Source organism: Crassostrea angulata, chromosome 4 (genome assembly GCF_025612915.1).
Source record: "Crassostrea angulata isolate pt1a10 chromosome 4, ASM2561291v2, whole genome shotgun sequence".
Taxonomy (NCBI): Eukaryota; Metazoa; Mollusca; class Bivalvia; order Ostreida; family Ostreidae; genus Magallana; species Magallana angulata.
Window position 1 is genome coordinate 9,668,943 of NC_069114.1, and position 18,877 is coordinate 9,687,819.

Consider the following 18,877-nt stretch of genomic DNA (forward strand, 5'->3'; position numbering starts at 1 on the left):
TCTGACTACGCAATCGATGCATATTTCGCTTTACTTGAAACTGCATCATTTTTAACTTGTTATACGCAAGGAATAAATAGCTACATGTACGCCGTACTGAAATTCCAAGGTCTTGTTAAAATTGTTCTACTTGCTCCTATTTTTTTTTTTGGGCCTGTCTTTTCAGGTTAATGTCTTCTTCGACCTAATTCACATATTATCTCAACAATAGTTTCACTAAAATAGTTTCAAATAAATACCATTTTTAAGCTGTTGACAAAAGATCCTAAGTATACATGTAAGTTTCAGGAATCCTCCCTCTCCAATTTTGTCTGATTATATAAATGATTTATGATAAAGAGTTAGAACTTACTATCCTGTTATTAAACGGTGTATATAACTAAGATGACGACCATTTGATTCTGAGTGGGAGGAGGGGGGGGGGTTACCTATATGGACATAGCATTTATTTCCATTCCTTCATGGGTCTAAATTCTTATTTTAAGTTGAAAATAGACACTAACAGATAATCTTCAGTGTCTTTTTTGTCAGATTTTGTTGCTAGCTAAAGATTTATTTATTCAAGTGTACCAAAACGGAAATAAAATACTAGCCCTTAAAAGAAGAGCAAATCTTATTTGAAAGGCCCTTGTTTTACGTACATTTGCCCAGTCTCAGTTTCTAGAGCTGGCGTTCTATGAATTCGAATTAGACTGTTAAAATGAGCATTGCTTTTATAACACACATATGATCGAATAACATTTCCGTTCATTTAAAATTGGGCTATAGAAATAACTTGCTTGTTTTGATAAGTGATAGTTGGCCCATACGTTGAAAGTTATATCACAATATCTTGGTTTTATCAAATAAACAAATAAACACCTGTACGTGTTACTTTAAAAAATTTGATTAGCATCAAGAATTTATCAAAATTAATAACTTTAAATTGATTGTAAAATATCTCTCTCTCTCTCTCTCTCTCTCTCTCTCTCTCTGAGGGTATTAAAACAGATTATTAACTTCGTCTTAACCAATCAAATTCAGTATTTTAAAAAAATGAAAGTAAAATAAATAAATATAGATGGTTCACCCCTACCAACCCGCACGACGAGCTAAACCTCCTACTGTCATTGACATCCACATCAATCAAAACACTCACATTTGGGGCAATTCAGTAACATATGAGAATCATGTGGTGGCGCAAGGTAAAAACTTGACTATGTATGATCGTATAAATTAAGTAAAGTCAACCAAATTATTGTTAATGTACACGTACATCAGTACATGTACGTGAGATAAACGAAAGAGGCCCAAGAGTCGAATCTTCTTGAAATGAAGTTTGGGTCTGACATCACCATGACTATTTCGTTTAAGGTTTCAACCGATCGATAAACGGGACGTGTAGTCCTGTCTGTTTTTACAGAGCTAAGAATTACAATCAATTTCCGTAAGAAATATAGGGAATCATACGTGGTTGATGTAAAAATACATTGCAATATAGTTTAAATTTGTTTTAACACAGTTTCGTCAGAAGAAAATGGAAGGGGGGGGGGGGGGCTTGACTAATCATCAGAAATCTTGACAAGGCAAAAAAAAGGGCTGATTCCCTAAATAATAAAATTCCTATTCCGTGGCGGTGGGGGGGGGGGGGGGGGTAAGCGTACTATACCTATTGCTCCAAAAAAAAATCTTATACACCTACCAAATACTTAATATTACCAAAATCATAAAATTCCTAATCTGTAATGGGAGGGGGGATTTTCAATATCACTTAAATTAATATTTCCTTATTTTCATTTCAATTCGGAAATGTCGGGGCTGAGCCATTCTCGATGCTATGTGCCTTGTGGTTAGGTTTAACTTTGCCAAAAAAAAAAAGGGGCGAGCCCCCCCCCCCCCGGTTCCGACGCCTATGTAACACATAATAGTAAATAATAAACATGCATGTGCATGGTGTTTGAACTTAATTTGATATACTTTTCAATGAAAAAACCCCCACACTTTTATTTCAAACCTGCTGGTAAATTAGAACATTGATAACACAGACTATTATAAGGTAACTATTTGTATATTTTTTTTCAGCACAGTTTGGGTTCTAATAAACTTGGCATTTTAATGCTGTGTTTTTTTCCAAATGGCATTAATGCTTTGCATTTCAAGTTTTTAATTTGGGGTCCTTTCTTGGAATTTTAGCAACTTAATAATTATATACATGTAGTTATATAATCAAAATGCGTTGATATTATTTTTACCAATACAATTCATTTTTTCATTCGGACCCGCAAATGTAACCTCAAAGAATATTGGGGAATAAGATGGCGAAATTGCCCATTTGGTTTAATCGTAAAATACAATTTCAAATTTAACATTTTTTAAATTAAATATAAGTGATATGTTTTAATACAAGTTTACAAAAGGGTCATTTCTAACTATATTCAATTTGAAATATTTAAAAAAACGATAAGAAAAAAATAATAAATCCCTAAGTTTTGGTGGTATCGAACCCACAACCTAAAAATACAAGTTGTATAAAGCTCTAACCACTGAGCCATTTCATTCACAACAAAGTGCGTTGTTTAAATGCTGTATGAGACGTAAGCCACAAATACGGACTTGTATTATTTAATTTTCTAAAATGTTCAATTGTGTGGTTACAAAATGACATTTTTAAAGTATAGTGAATCATCTCTCCACATTTTTGTTGATTAAAATTGGTTGAAATTCCGACGAAAATATGGAGCTTACGCGTAGACCCACTCTATAAAAAAAGGCATTGAAGTTATAAAAATGACACTATTTGGAGGTTTGACACGCATACGCCAATTTAAAGCAACCTATTTCAAGTATTTAAAATATTTAAGGGTTACAAACCGATGTAACGTTAAATATACATTGTTTTTAATTTTTTTTTTTAAGTATCAGATTAAAAGATATTTTAATCTTGCAGTATCTACTAGTATGCCTCGTATGGACATTTTGCAAGCCTTCTTCACTCATCTTCTTTAAATTATGATACACAACATGCAAGCACCTGCCGTTATAAAATTTTCTCCTAATAAAAAAACCCTATATCTGATAATAAACAAGTGTATTATTATACTCTGTCCCAAGTTTTTGCTTCCACCCCTTTTCGCTTGATATTTCAATAATCATAAATACCTTTGTGCTCAAACTATGTTCATCCATTTATATGAAAAATGTCCAGATTATCTGTTTTGAAACGCCCCCTCTATCGCTTCAAGTTTCAATACACATCCCAAAATAGAAAGTCTACGGGGATTTTGCATTGTATCAGCCATTAATGAGCCCAGATGATACTGTAACGTTGAAAAATTGTGTGAGGTGTCCCGAGTACTTCCGAATGGAGAATAGGTGTAAACATTTCCAATTATAAATCTCCGTAAAAAAATTGTTTTCGTTTCTGTGAAATTTTATGAGTGAAAAAGGATAATTTGTCAATGAAGATATCTTTGATATTTTCCATTTCATTGATTTCAACTGTACTTCTTTCACAGGTATGTGTATTTTTATTAAATATCATCAAAAAGTGATTGAAGCAATGACTTGGGAAAGGCTATAGATATGGGGTATTTATTTGGGGAAAACTTTTATAACATCAGGTAGCTCTTTAGTGAATGTGTACACTTTTACCTTAATTTGTTCAGAGTGTGTAATAGAGACATTCTTTTCGAATAATTTTAGTGGCTCTGAAAAGAGCCGTTTCTTATTTATGGCAAATGTTGATAGGACGGTAACTGTGAAATCATTGGACCATGACATGTCCTTCTTCCTCCTCTTCTTCTGAGTCACGCCTGACTTGTTGCATCTCCTGAGCTTTGATCATGGCGTATTCGTAGTAAACGTTGCGTAGACCCTCGATTGCCGCCAGGCCCAGACGTAGAGAGTACCGGAAAGAACGCCGACCGGAAGTGTGCGCCATTCGGTATCGTCTACTGGCGGAGGAAAGTTTCTCGTTGAGCATCACAATCTGGAGGCAGGCTTTCTTGAAGTAAATCTCGGAGTGGTCTAATCTCTTGGCTAACTGAATCACGTTGGCGGAAGACATTCTGCTATTGTTGTCAACTCTTAGGATATAATATGGGTTTTTTTTAGTCGATACGGTTTTTATAAGGATTTTGTCGGGGTTCCTTTGATAAGGCTTCCCCCGACGAGCGGTTTGAAGTACCGCGACAAATGGCGCCGGTGTCGGCATTGCGTGTCGTATCAAAGGCGCTATCTTATCTGTGAAACGCTTTTTAAAAATTTTAAGCAATGCCAAATTCTTCAGATACAGAACTTAATGTACATGTTTATATGGTCGAGAAAGTTATTTCAAAGTAAAACCATATATAAAATACTATTTTTAAGAACAAAAATTAAAACAAGGATGAAGATATAGTCTAAAAAATTGAAACCATCGAATTAATTGAAAATTTGCAATTTATATTTGTAAAAATTGTCAAGTGTTATGAAAGAACCATGGCCAATTTTCATAATTGGATTCTTTTTGTTTAGAAGACTCTAAATTATACTTTTCATATTACATGTAATTTACATAAGTAATTCCATTGATTTCTATATGTTTTAGTTTGAAAATATATTAAATACGTATTTTTAAAACAACTTCTTTTACAATTATGCAACAAGAAAGTTAATTCTATTGTCATAAAAGCAAAAATTAAAGACTTTATTTTTCATTATTTTTTTTATATTTCCATAGAAAAACCTAAAGAGTCCTAATAACTTTAATCGATTTTCATAAGAAATAGAGCAGAAAATACTAGTGAATTTTATTAAACAATAAAATGCTTTCTTTGGTGATTCATTCGGAATATGAAGGTAGGGACATTGCAGAAAAAATACATAACCCGCGTTAGCGGATTATGTAAATTTTTATGCAATGATCACTACCTTTATAACCCGAATGAATCATCAAAGAAAACATTTTATTGTTTATATTTAACATATTTCATTAAACTAATCGATAAATTGATTAGGAAAAGCAAGTAAAATTTATTAAATTACTGTTGATGTACGTAAGTAAGTTAGCTAAAAGAAACAGCCAAATCGTCTCCTGTGACTTTGAGTCTGACATCGTCATGATTATTTCGTGCAGTCCGTGATTTTTCCTAGGTCGCTATAGGTTTGGACCAATCGATAAAGAGGGCGTGTCGATATCTGTCCTGTCATTTTCTTGTCAGTTTCAGCCGCTGTAGATTTCGACCAATCGATAAATGGGGCTTGTCTGGCTGTTTCTTTAGAGCTATGAATTAACGACAAGTTTCCGTAAGAAATAGAGGGAATAATACTTGGGAGATGTAAAAAAAAATATATAAATCAAACCTGTTTTTTTTTTAGCGATACTGCTTAAGTTTATGTATTTTTTCATTTTCCACATGTTAACTCAGTAAAATAAACACCGTATATTGAAGAGGAATACTTTACATTGATAAAATATCGATAGTTTTTTTTGTAATACTTAGTAGTTCTTATACAAATGTAGTTATATTTAATTACGGTCTTCATATATTCCACGGGAGAAACTTTTTTTTTGGGGGGGGGGGGGGGCAGTGTTTTTTTTCAATATCATTGTACCTCGTCTACGGCAAATCTTATTTCTAGGTCTTTTCCCGTTCTGTAACGTTTACGCTATACGCGTATAGCTTACTTTGTATTTTATATTTTGGAAAGAAAGATAAATGATGGGGGACCTTCAAAAATCCTCCTGTAATCAATTTCAATGATGTACTGGTAATTGAACTGTATATCTTTAACCCCTTTGTCAACAAAGGCGGTAAATCACATTCATTAGTATTTTTTAAGAGGGTTTTCAACGGACTTAATTTTTGAGTTTTTAACGCACTTTGAATTTTTTGTTCAAAATGCTTTGCCACAGAGGTTCTGTTCTGTTTTCATCTAACCCAGTTACAACCGAGTTAATCACCTGGGCAGAACACCCCAACCCTCCTGTGTGTAACATTGATGTTCGGGACTTTTTTTTTTAATCACCCCAAATTAAATATTTCCATTGTACCTTACAAATTACCAAAAACAAACAACGTCTAAACTCACTTTAATTGTTCTTTATAAATGTACCTTTTAGTAGTCATGGACATGCGCGGATCAGTCTAGATGAGAGTTGAAGCCCCCCACCCCCCGAAGAAATTCACAAAGTAAAATATCGACGAAACCAGGCCTAGGATCCTTCTCCAAACAAAGTACCCCCTCCCCCCCCCCCCCACCCCCCCCCCCGCCCTGCGAAATTAAATTATCTGAACCCGCACATGACAGGATTCTCATTCCAGGGGCGTCGGAAGGCATTTCATATTGCATGAGGCGGCGAATATTTGATAGAAAAAAAAGGTGGGGCGGGGAGTGAACCGGATTTGACTTGAAATGAAGATATCCAACGATATGTACCTTAAATGAAATTATAATATAATTAACATATTATGTTATAGTGATAAATACTTAAATAGTTTCAGCACTTTGTATTATAATTAATATGCTCATACATTGTAATATTCTCCTGAACGTAGCCTAGTCACGGTAGAATTATTCTCTCTATAGCCTGAGGGGTTTAAGGGTGGGGGACCGCTTCCCTGGTCCGATAACCTTGCGAGTGTAGGGGTGGTGGTGTACATTTCAAGTCGGGTTCGTAATACAGAGACCAGTCGTCTGGATGATGCTGGTGCATGTGGTAAATTTTTCTTAGTATGCAAAGATGATATGCATTTGTTTCTACTTCCTTGAAGGGGTTGTAATGGTCGAATGTGAAGGTACACACAGCACTCTTGGGTCCCGTTCTTGTTGGAAGCCTCTGCCTTTCCATGCAGGTCAGCGATCCAGTGCAGCCTCTGCTCCTGATGACTCCGATCTAAAGACATTTCAGCTGTTTTGCAAAATTCAAGTAGTCTGTGGGAAGCTTTCTCTCAGTCTGCTCTACAGTATGTAAGAATTGTTCACATAGCACAGGATGTTGTTTAAATGATGAAGTTGCCTCCCTTTGACTAGATGAACATTTAGTAGATTTTTTGATAATTATGTAATTTTTAAATATTACATACATATACTGGCTTAATTCCAATTATATATCTTGACACAAGTTAGGTGCATGGATTTTAATATATGTTTCACAATCCCGGATTACATGTAGTGAATTAATTGTAGTTATTAATGAATGGTCTCAATTTGGCAAAATTAAGTTAAATTGAGCATAAATTAATTTTTTTTATTAATGTCAATTTACAAAAATTGACTTTTGGTCTTCCTGATGTTTTGTTTCACTTTAAGGTTCCCTTACCACGAAGATAATGGTGCCCCCAGTCTTTAGACTATTTCTTCCTCTCTGATGCTGAAGGTGGATTGTTGACAATTTCCGTCATTTCAGGAGACAAGATTTTGTATGCACAAGGTATAATTCAAAAAGCTTGCTTTAATGCAGCCTTATTGTGCAGCAGAGTATTTGGTTTAAAGCCATAGGAATGCCCTTTCTCAAATATTTGCATGATTCAAATAGAGCAAATTATCTCACAATTATATCAACTGCAGGGGTTAAGAGAAATGGAATAATAAATTATTTGTTTAATCAACAGTGGCGTAGCTACCATGTATACTTATATGCCTGAGCATGCACATCATTTGGGAAAAAAGGAAGCAACTCAGTAAAAAAGAAAAAAAGAAAGAAAATTAAACAAAGAATTCAAGTATTCAGGTCCAAACTTAGTTATTCCATCAACAAATTTATCAATGCTAAACATAAAAGTACCAAATATAGACACGCAACGTGGTGTTACAGTACTATATTAAAGAAACAGAACACAATGCATGTACATAATAAAGCAAAGATTTATTTTGCATTTGAACTTAGTTTTACACATCATTTTAAATTTCCCCCATGGAATATCACAGCTTTTCGAGATTTTCATTACCATAAACTAGGTGAAAATGAACTTAAGAATAAAAGCTTTGATTGGGTCTAAAACAAACGTCAAACGTTTTTTCCTCTTTTAGCTTTTAATAAGTTTTGTAATTTTATTTTATGCCTAAACTATAACCAAAACAATTTTAACTGCCTAAAATATGTTTAAATATTGAGCATTCCTTTCAATTTCTGCGATGATTTTTAGTGTTAAAAATCGTCAGAATCCATGAGCTTCCGGGGCCTTCGTCCTGGACCCACTGGGGGCCTCCTGGCGGCCCCCAGACCCACTGCCATTGTAAGCATGCACTTCGGTTCTGGTCTAGCTACGCCACTGATCAACATCTTTCCATATTCAAATTAATTAGAATATATATATTCTTGCTAATGTACTCGATCAAGAATTAATAATTTTGCATCTTAAATTGACATTTCATGATCAGTCATTTCAGCGCCTTTACTTGAAATCTGGGTAGAATCCAGCCTTTTTTTGGAAAGCTTAAATATTTTAAAACAAACATTTTTTTCATATTTGCATATTTCACGTGTATTTTACTTGTTACAGTCATCATATAGCAGTCAAATCATCTCAGATATCGATGTCAGCCCACACTCATAACTGCACTCGCTGAGAGAGAGAGCCTCATACCTCACTGCTCGACTGACCACAATTAGGCGTTATTATTGCTGCTTCAACGAAGACAAATTGGTACCAGTACTTAAATGTACAAACTTTGTACCTTTTTTTTTTTATATAGTCCCCCTTCTCTTTTAAATAAAACTATAAGTTAGCATGACAATTGGTCAATTAATTGCTGACCCTGCAGGCGCCACTGTTCTGACGCCATAAATATCGTGTGGTTGATGTCAAATTTAAAAGGCTAGTTGCTGATGAACAATACATTGATTTCTTTCTTCTAAAGTTTTATTAAAAAACAAAAAAAGCATTCATAAGCAGTATCATGTTTATATAGTCAATCTACTCATTGTCTAAATACATTTTCAGAATCTTTAAATCAGTTCTGCAAAAACTCCTAGATAAAAACACCAAAGGAAGGAATATTCCACACAAGGATTCTATGAAGTTAGAACAGAATATACAAGATTAGCAGGAAATCAAACATCTACTCTAATTCTAAAGGTTTAAAGGTAAGTCAAAACAGTTGTCTCATTGGATGTGAATTCTGATTGGGTTAATATACAGGTATCACTCCTCTATATAAGTAATGGGCCTCAGTCCCTTTGTGGCCTCGCTCCATTGCTGGTAAAGAATTGAGTGCTACCTGTCTGTTAACCCATTATGTGTAATTAAAACATGTCACACCGAGTTTGCTGATAACCACATGTAACAAATACAGTCCATTCATTCTAATGTAACAAACACAGATTATAGACACAGTAAAACAGTCACTTTATATATACATCTATTAATAGAAAGAGGAGTTTGTCTATATGTAATATACATGTACATAGAGTCACTTGATATATACATGTGATACATAAACACAGTTTGTTTACATGTAATATATAAACATGCATGGTCTGTTTTGTTGACTTGTAATATCAATATTAAAGAACAATTTGTTTACATACAAACATATGATATATAAACAAATAAAGATTGAAGAAATGGAATGATTAACTCATGACAACCTAACACAGATACTGTTAGACAGTCTGTTTACATCTTGTAGACACAGTCAGTGTATGTGTGATACATTAAATTATCCACACACAGCGTGTTTACAGCTGATACACACCGTATGATGACATGTAATGTGTATAGTTTGTTTACATTATATCTACACACAGTATGTAATTTATACTTATACGCTTTGTTTACAGATGATTTATACAGTTCATTGATTTACATGTAATATTGTATTTTCTTCACTTTACCTGTTCTCCACTCAGCCACAAAGAGGTTGTCTCTGGTGTCCACACATAAACCCCATGGATTCTGTAAATGACAGTTGTCAATGTAGCGGAGGAACTGTCCGTCCTGATCCAGGATGTGGATACGGTCGTTGTATTGGTCTACTGTCAGGATCCGACCCTGGCTGTCTGTTGTGATGCCGAGTGGATCAAATGGTCCCTTGGTAGTAGAGGGAGGACCAGTGTAGGTAAACCGGAGTTTGCCGGCCTGATTGACCACCACTACTGCACGGGCTCTACTGTCTGACACACAGATATCTAGGTTCCTGTTCTCACTGATGTATTTAATGCCACCAGATGAATAGAGAGGTTGTCCTTTGTCATCGTACTGAATACTTTGTTTCTCTGTGGAGCCAGAGTAACACACAACTTTGGATTGTTTATCATCACTGTCAATGACAACCAGGAGGTCACCAGAGGAGGTACTACAGACACCGAGAGGTCTCCACCCCCGTAGTCTGATCACTGTCTGTATCTGTGTATTCTTCACTATGTTCACAGTTCTATCATCTTCATCAGTATAAACTAGATCCCCACTCCTTGTCACTGCTATGTCCTGTGGATCGTTCCCTGACTTGGTTTGGATGGACTCCACTAGTTTCCTTTGGAGGTTGTAGAGTTTCATCATGTTGTCATCACCACGCGTCCATACTTCTGTATCATTCAGACACGTCACACGATATAGATATTCATACCCTGTGTCTATAGCTGTGATGACGCGGGGTACATCCATCAGTGACCGGTCGGGGGGAGAGGACTCGGCTCCCTGGGGCGGCATGCTGAAGTCTTGTTCCTCTGTTGTAAAAGATAATGCTGACAGAGAACCAAACTGTTTAATCAGCTGATCTGTGTGGATTTCCTGAGGTCTAAAGTTTGGTAAGGACACTTTGAGTTTAGGAGGCAATCTTCTGAATTCAGCATTCCTGGATTTGTACTCAGAGACAAGGCTGACATCTTTGGAGTTTAGTAACTTCTTCAGTTCAGCAATGGTCTGTGTGATTTCAGAAATGGTGTGTGTAATTTCATCTTCCTGTTTATTCAGGACAACCAGGTGTTTGGATTCCATTTCCTCCACGTTAGATTTCAGGTTTGTGATAATGGTGTCTATTTCTCTGTGCCAGACTTCTCCTTGTTTGTCAATTGCTGTTGTCAATTTCTGGGAGTTTTTACTCAGATCAGCTTTCTGCACTGGGATGTTGGATGCAATCTCTTTGTATTTAGGATAAATTAATTTTTCTAATTCTTGCAAATCTTTTTCTAAAATTTCTGTTTTTATTTCAAAACTTTGGAAAATGTCAATTTTTTTATGTCCTGAATGTTTTCCAGAGGAAATACACTGTGCACAAATAGGAATGTCACATTGTTCACAGTGGAGTTCACATTGTCTGGTGGGGTGTTTCCTACACTTGGGATAGTTCAGAGTGGTTAAGTATTGTTTAAGTGGCACCACATTATGGATTTTAGAGGAATCAGAGAAATGTGTCTCTACACAGTCTTTACACAGATGTATATGACAAACTTCACAGTACATGGGGGCCACAGAGTACTGACACAGGGTGCAGCGTACAACATCCTGGGCACTGTTCCTGGGGTCCATGGTTAGGGATCCCTGGTAACTATAGGGGAACTTAACCTGAAAAGCAAATTCAGTATGTATTTATGACGTATACATGTATTATGTTGCTTTGATTAACATATACTTATATGTAAGATTCAGATATATTCTATTTCATGGATAAAATTTACATTCGTGTATAGAGTCGATCATACATGTACAAGTATAAGATTTTTTATTTTTTATGACTGATTACAAAAAAAGAATAAATTTAAAGATAAGAAAATATTTGTCCAAACAATTTTCGACTATTAAGAAAACACAATAAGAAAGCTAGTGGATTATAAAACTTACCTAACGTTACCCCATTGGTAAACTTCAGGTCTTCTTGATCAAACATGGCGGGCGTCAGGTGTTTATTCTTCCTGGTTGCTTGCTATCTGTGCAAGATCACGTGAATGAATTTAATGCCAGGTAGTAACTTGTGCTTGTGTATGTGTTGGTTCAAAATCGGGGTCACCCATTGTTGGGAGGTTTAAATAGATCTGACATTTTTATCACTATAAGGTACAGGGTTTATATTTTAATTATGAGAAAAATATTTAACGTCTGGTGCTTGTGTGCTTAACATATTCAATTCAGCTTTAAAATGTAGGCTATTTTTAGTTATAAAGAAGTAGATTTTGTTTATTATGACTATAGAGATCCTCTCTATAAAAGCTGGTGTGGTGTAATGGTGCACACATTCCTTTGGGAGTGAAGAGTGGGTTCAAATCCCATCATCAGCATACAAATGTAGAGATTTATCAGAAATCTAGAAACCATATAGTTATGTTAAACTTTGCAACAAAAATGGAAAAACATTACCAACATTATGCAAATTTGCATTACCCATTTTTTTAAATAAAATCATGATTATTTAATTATAGAAAACAGATTATTTTTTAAATTAAATACAGTTGCAATTTTGTCTAATTATCTGTTCCAGTAATACTAAAATTAATTTTCAATAATGTCAAACTTGATGACATTACTTTAGGTATGGTAGAGAGCTGAAATTTAGATTGTGAAACACAGTAATTATAAAGAAATTAAAACAACAGTAAGACTTCAGCAAGACTTTCTTCAGAAATTGTTAAGTCAGCGATCTGGCACGTGGGCCTCTAGTTTGCGGAACTTTTCAATCCACTCGGTAGGTATTTATTCTACACTATCCAAAGATGGCGACTTGCATTGAAAACATGCGAAAACACTTTCAGCAAAACAAGAGAATACGAGAGCACACGGCGCACGACTCCAAAGTTCACTCCGTGGCGTTGAGCTGTGACGGACGGCGCCTGGCCTCGGGGTCCTTTGACAAAACTGTCAGCGTTTTCCAGCTAGACAATGACAGAGACCGAATGGTAGGCTGCTGGAGTGTTGCACTGTAAAAAAGACATTTATAGGTGTCAAAACATGGCTGAGACAAACTAATTCCCGAATTCCCCTTTGAATTTGGGGCGTTTTCGCACGCGAAAGGAGCTGATTTTTTTATCAGATGAAAAACAATGTGTAAGACAATAAAGATATCTATCCCAGTTTTGTAATAATGTGAGGTCATTTGAATTTTTGATGCGTGTTGTTTCGGGGGGGGGGGGGGTTGAAAAGGCCCGGGCTTGATTTTCAAGTACATGTATAACTTCGAAGTAAACAAAGTCTCACGCCTTGCTGGATGCAAGTGTGTATTTTGCTTAAAAATTGTAAATGAAGTGTTGTTTAAAAAGATGTCGAGAGGATTTTTTCCAGAAGCTCGTTTAGAATTTTTAATCTATATCTCAAGTTGTCCAGTTTTGATAAGAATATATCTATTAGTAAAATTTAATACTGTAGTAACACCTATATATATATATATATATATATATATATATATATATATATATATATATATATATAAAGCACAAAGAAATTCACCTTGTTGGAGCTCCACCTCCGCCCCGGCCGGGGCTTGAACTCACGACCTCTGGAACCCATTCTCCTAGCAGTGAGCGGCCACCGCGCTAACCACTGGGCCATCTAGGCAAGACAAAAATCTTGCTTTCGATGACGAAGGGAACCCAGCGCGCTGGTCGCTCACTACACGGTCGTTTTGAGATACAGGTGGAATGCAGTTAAACGACAATTTGAGAGGATCGGGACGATACACATTGCATAGATATATACATATAATAAGCACAAACATTGCAATAACTCTCAAATTGACATATACCTGCCCATAGTGAATGATAAAGATATACATAAAGCACAAAGAAATTCACCTTGTTGGAGCTCCACCTCCGCCCCGGCCGGGGCTTGAACTCACGACCTCTGGAACCCATTCTCCTAGCAGTGAGCGGCCATATATATATATATATATATATATATATATATATATATATATATATATATATATATATATATATATATATCTATCTATCTATCTATCTATCTATCTATCTATCTATCTATCTATCTATCTATCTATCTATCTATGGGCCTTTTCTTTTTAAATGAGGATGGTTTTTTTCTGACATGTTTGTTGAATAGTATAACCCAAAAATCTACAGAATTATTTTTGTCAATTTTGAGATAGGCCTAGTGGTCACAAAAACTCAAATATAACTGTTTTACAAATATACTGCCTTTTTATCTTCATCCTTGAAAACGTAATTTTTAAAGTTATGTCGTTTTAGCATGGTGTCAATTATGTAGATATCGTGCTCAATTTTAATGTTGGAAAACAACTTAAAGATCTGTTTATGCAGCTAAACTATTTATTAATAAAATTAAGGTTGTATGGGACACTTCCATATTATGACATATAAAGTGCAATAATATAAGTAATTTCTTTCTCAATATTGTAACTAGCTTACAGGGTAGCTCAGTGGGTAAGAGGGTTTGCTACAAATCTGTTGGTCATGAGTTTGAGTTCCGCTGGGGATGTACATTTTTTACCTCTCCAAATATTTTCAAAAGCTATTTTTTGGTTTAACATTGTAAAATTTGAAAATTCTAAACCGGTGAAAGTACTCTAATTATAATGTACTTTAATCCACATTCATATCGACAGATGACCCATACCACCTTAATTTAATATTTTTTCAAACATTGATTAGTCTGACAATTATTTTTGGATCTGTCTACAAACTCTTTAGGTCAAAGACTGCACATTTCGTGGACATAGCGACAGTGTTGACCAGCTGTGTTGGCATCCAAAGCATCCGGATCAGTTGGTGACAGCTAGTGGAGACAAGACAATACGAATCTGGGACGCCCGGACCAATCGTTCTGTGGCCACTGTCAATACTAAAGGTAAAACAGCGGTTGATTCCATGACCCAGGAATAATTGATCTATAGACATTGTCAATACTTACTTTGAGATAAAACAGCTGTTAACGTGGTTAATACAAATGTACAGGGACTTTTGGACACTTCAATAAATGTATGTGAAAAAACTGAAATTCCATTGATTTTTGATAATTTTGTTATACATTAACTGTAAATCAATATTTAAGGTGAAAACATAAACATCTGCTGGTCACCAGATGGCAGCACTATAGCTGTAGGCAACAAGGATGACCTAATTACATTTATTGATGTCAGAAGTCACAGGTCAAAGGCCGAGGAACAGTTTAAGTTTGAGGTCAATGAGATCTCGTGGAACAATGACGGGGACCTGTTCTTTTTGACGAGTGGGCAAGGCAGCATAAACATACTGAGGTACATGTAGTTTATAGATAGATGAAGTATGAAACATTGCAGTATAATGAAGCAGTAATGAACTGTGACAGTCAGACCGATCGAATACCGGCATTCGAGTAGCTCAGTCGTTAGAGGTGTGGACATGTGCCGAGTGACTTGGGTTCGAATCCCGGTCTGGTCCGTCATTATTTCTCCCATGCCGTTACTTTTGGTGCCATGACTAATCCCTGGAACTGACAGGTTAACTCCTGTCAGGGGAAGAGCCTGGGGTGATCTTCGAGGGCGAAGATCATTTAAGGGTGGAGGAATGTGACGGTCAGACTGGTTCAAATACCGGCGCCAAATAGCTGAGTTGGTAGAGCACCTGACTAGAGATTCAGGGGACCCAGATTCGAATCCCGGTCTGGTCCGTCATTATTTTTCCCATCCCGTTACAGAACAAATGGTTAGGTTAATGATGGATACGACAGCTCAATGAAGTGCAAAGTTTTTCTTAACTGTGCATACTTTATTAACTCAATACCTAGTGCAGCATTTTGGTAATTTAAAAAAAATTGAATTGTATGCATATAAAACACATTGTTATCAACAGCTACCCAGATTTAAAACTCCAGCACACCCTGAAGGCTCACCCTGCTAACTGTATCTGTATCAAGTTTGACCCCAAGGGAAAGTACTTTGCCACTGGTAGAGCGGACGCCTTGGTCAGTATTTGGGACGTAGCAGAGCTAGCCTGTATTAGAACCCTCTTCAGATATTAAGAGTTGTGCACAATGTATTACATTTATTCACTTCAGTGAAGATTCACTTCACAAGTACTGTGCATTTTGTTGCATAGAAAATACACATGTACACTCATAATGGTCTCGAAAACTTATGTATGATAATATTCAGAAAATTTATAGCTTTTTGAATTCTAAAGCTTAATGAAGATTTACTAATGTCAAGTTTAATATGTAGCTGATGCATTGTATATGATATTGCTCAATATGCCCAAGAAATCATATATAAGCATTAAGCAATGAAATTTGGTCTCTGTTCCTTAAGAAGAATTTATAAGAATTACAACCATCTTTTTATCATATAAACTCTACTTATTAAGGATCTCTGATTTTTGGTCGAATGATATTTCTGTTTTATTGCAATTACTGAAAAAAACAGAGTCATGGACATTTGGTGTGCTGATTTCAGATTAAGAGGCCAGTCAGAACTCTGAGCTTCAGCCATGACGGCAAAATGCTGGCCTCAGCATCAGAAGATCTGATTATAGACATAGCAGAGGTTGACTCAGGTAAGAATGTTATAGTAGACTAGACTTTGACCCGTGCATGCATGGGTAAATTGACATTGCATTTGATATTGGACATTTAAGAAATAGATCGACCTATGGCAAAATGAACTGCCTATTTTAGCAGTAGTTAGACAGTTCTTAAGCAGTTTTCAAATGTTTTGGCAGTTTTCAAGCAGTTCCAAGCAGTAAGGGTTTTAGAGGCATGTCAAAACTGTTTAGGTAAAAGTATAAGCAGTTATTCTAAGCAGTTTTCTTAGCAGTCTTTGCAGTATAAGCAGTTATAGGTCAATACACACCTCACACGGGATTTGCATCATTCTAGAATTCATTTCCAACCAGTTACAAATCTGGGTCACTGGCTGCTGTCAGATAAACTGACCACTCAGAATCAAGATCAGAGATACAGGAAGTTTGGTTGAAAATTTTGAATGTATCAGTGCCATGAGGGGCAGTTAAGAGTGCATGTGATATTCACCACAGAAAATGTTGTGTATGGGCAAACTCAAATAAATTTATGTATTTTAATATGTTCCAAGGATATTACATATATTTCTCTTAAGGTAAATAAAATATTTCAAATAAATTTTCATTGAACAGTTTTTAATAATGGTCTGGTTAGATCACTTAATTTACCGGTATATAAGATCAGATATACTGCTCAAGTTTATATGCATGGGAATTGACCCTTAGGGAAGGCTGAGACTACAATGGACAATCAAAGGTCTGAGAGTATCTAACATGAAAACATTTTACATAACAACTTCTCAAGAACAACTTGGGGAGAAGCTTATAAAGTCATGATTGTAATTTGAAGTCTTATAATAATATATTTTTATATTAACTATGCTAAAAGCTAGCTAAATGCAGTATCCACATGCAAAGTAGATTCAAGTTGGCTTATATGGTACAATATTGTACATGTATGTCTTTATGTAATAATTTATTCCTGAAAATGTTAAAACTTATTTATATAACCCACAGATGATATCAGCAGTTCCTAGCAGTTTTCATCTTGATTATATTTCATGCATATTCATTTATGAAAACCATATTAGGGAGCGAGCAAGCAGTTTCAAACAGTTTTTACCAGTTTACATCAACTCATTTAAATTTTAAGGCCAAAATAACTGCCTTAAAACTGCTAGATAGCTGGAAGGCTTAAAATTACTGCCTGGAACTGTTTATATTCATTATGAGACATATAGGGGAATCCAACTGCTAAGAAAAGAAAAGTATGGAAGGCTAAGGAACTGCTAAAAACTGCTTAGATAACAAAACTGGTACTGCTAAGGAACTGCTTAAAAACTGCCTTCCACTTTGACATGGGAGATACATCAATACACCGTATTATTGACATTTACATAAGCAAGCTCAAGCCTACAAAAACACTACTGTGGAATCATTAATTTTCGTGGGGGCGAATTTTCTTGGATTGCTTAAATTTTACAGGTTCGTGGGGACGTAATTTCGTGTATTCTCTTAAACCTACAAAAGAAATATGACTTTATTACCTTAATTTATTAATTCATGGAGGATGTTAATTCGTGGATGAGAGCTACCCACGAATTCCACGAAAATTGAGCCACCACGAAATCTAATGATTCCACAGTATTCATTTAAATACACTCTGCTTAGTTAGAATAACCTAACAGTTACTGTGTCTCGGGACAGGCCTTCACCACATTTAAACTAGATGCTGTCATTAGACAGTAATACCCGCACCAAGTGTTTGCCCCAAAATAACACTGTTTAATACCAGTTTAATTTAAAATGAAGGCCACATGCAAGTTCCGGTAAAATACATTAAAAATTATGATTTGCATAACTGAAGGATGAGATCCCTTCCCATATAATAATACACATGAGCAGCACTTTTAAATGTGCAATTTTGGGTTGAATTGTTTGCATGTGAATTTTTTGTTAATCAATTATCTTAACATTTCATGTCATATATAAAATATAATGGTCTATATTCATATAATTAAATTATGCCCCCTCTCTGCGGCAGTTGCTGGCTTTAGATTTGCTTCTGTGTGCCTACATGTACATAATCGTGTGCACGGATTTAGAAAAGGGGTGCGAGTAAGGGGTTCATACCCTCCCCCCCCCCCCCCAATGAAAATTCATTTATATCGATAGTAAAATTACCAAAAAATACACCTCAGACTCCAATGCCCTTACAGACATGTAATTGCTCTAACCCATTGGGCTTCAAAGTAAGGTAACATTATTTTTTTTTGGGGGGGGGGAATATTATATTTAAACTTCATTGTTTATTTCAATAGAAAGTATACATCACAATAGGCAGGTGTCCTGCACCACCTTAAAGCTGTTATTTACCTAATAAAATAGTACAAGGGATTTTGAAGAATAGGTCATAAAAATACATGCATGCATGTTACAAATAACTGATCTTTGTCTGAAGTTACGCACACAACATAGTTCTACAGGTCTCAATAGCGGGTACTAGTTTTACCC

The 18,877-nt window shown here is 35.5% G+C and overlaps 2 protein-coding genes across 2 annotated transcripts; one reads left to right on the top strand and one right to left on the bottom strand.

The window, feature by feature from the left end:
• Positions 1 to 8,813: 8,813 nt before the first annotated feature.
• LOC128179987 (uncharacterized) lies at positions 8,814 to 11,464 on the bottom strand. The gene has a single exon (XM_052847720.1). The coding sequence runs from the start codon at positions 11,430 to 11,432 to the stop codon at positions 9,768 to 9,770; it is 1,665 nt and encodes a 554-aa protein (XP_052703680.1). The 5' UTR covers positions 11,433 to 11,464; the 3' UTR covers positions 8,814 to 9,767.
• Positions 11,465 to 12,610: 1,146 nt separating this feature from the next.
• On the top strand, positions 12,611 to 16,337 carry LOC128179998 (THO complex subunit 3-like). Its single transcript, XM_052847730.1, has 5 exons — positions 12,611 to 12,793; positions 14,561 to 14,717; positions 14,922 to 15,126; positions 15,701 to 15,816; positions 16,306 to 16,337. The coding sequence occupies exons 1-5, from the start codon at positions 12,611 to 12,613 to the stop codon at positions 16,335 to 16,337; spliced, it is 693 nt and encodes a 230-aa protein (XP_052703690.1).
• Positions 16,338 to 18,877: the final 2,540 nt, after the last annotated feature.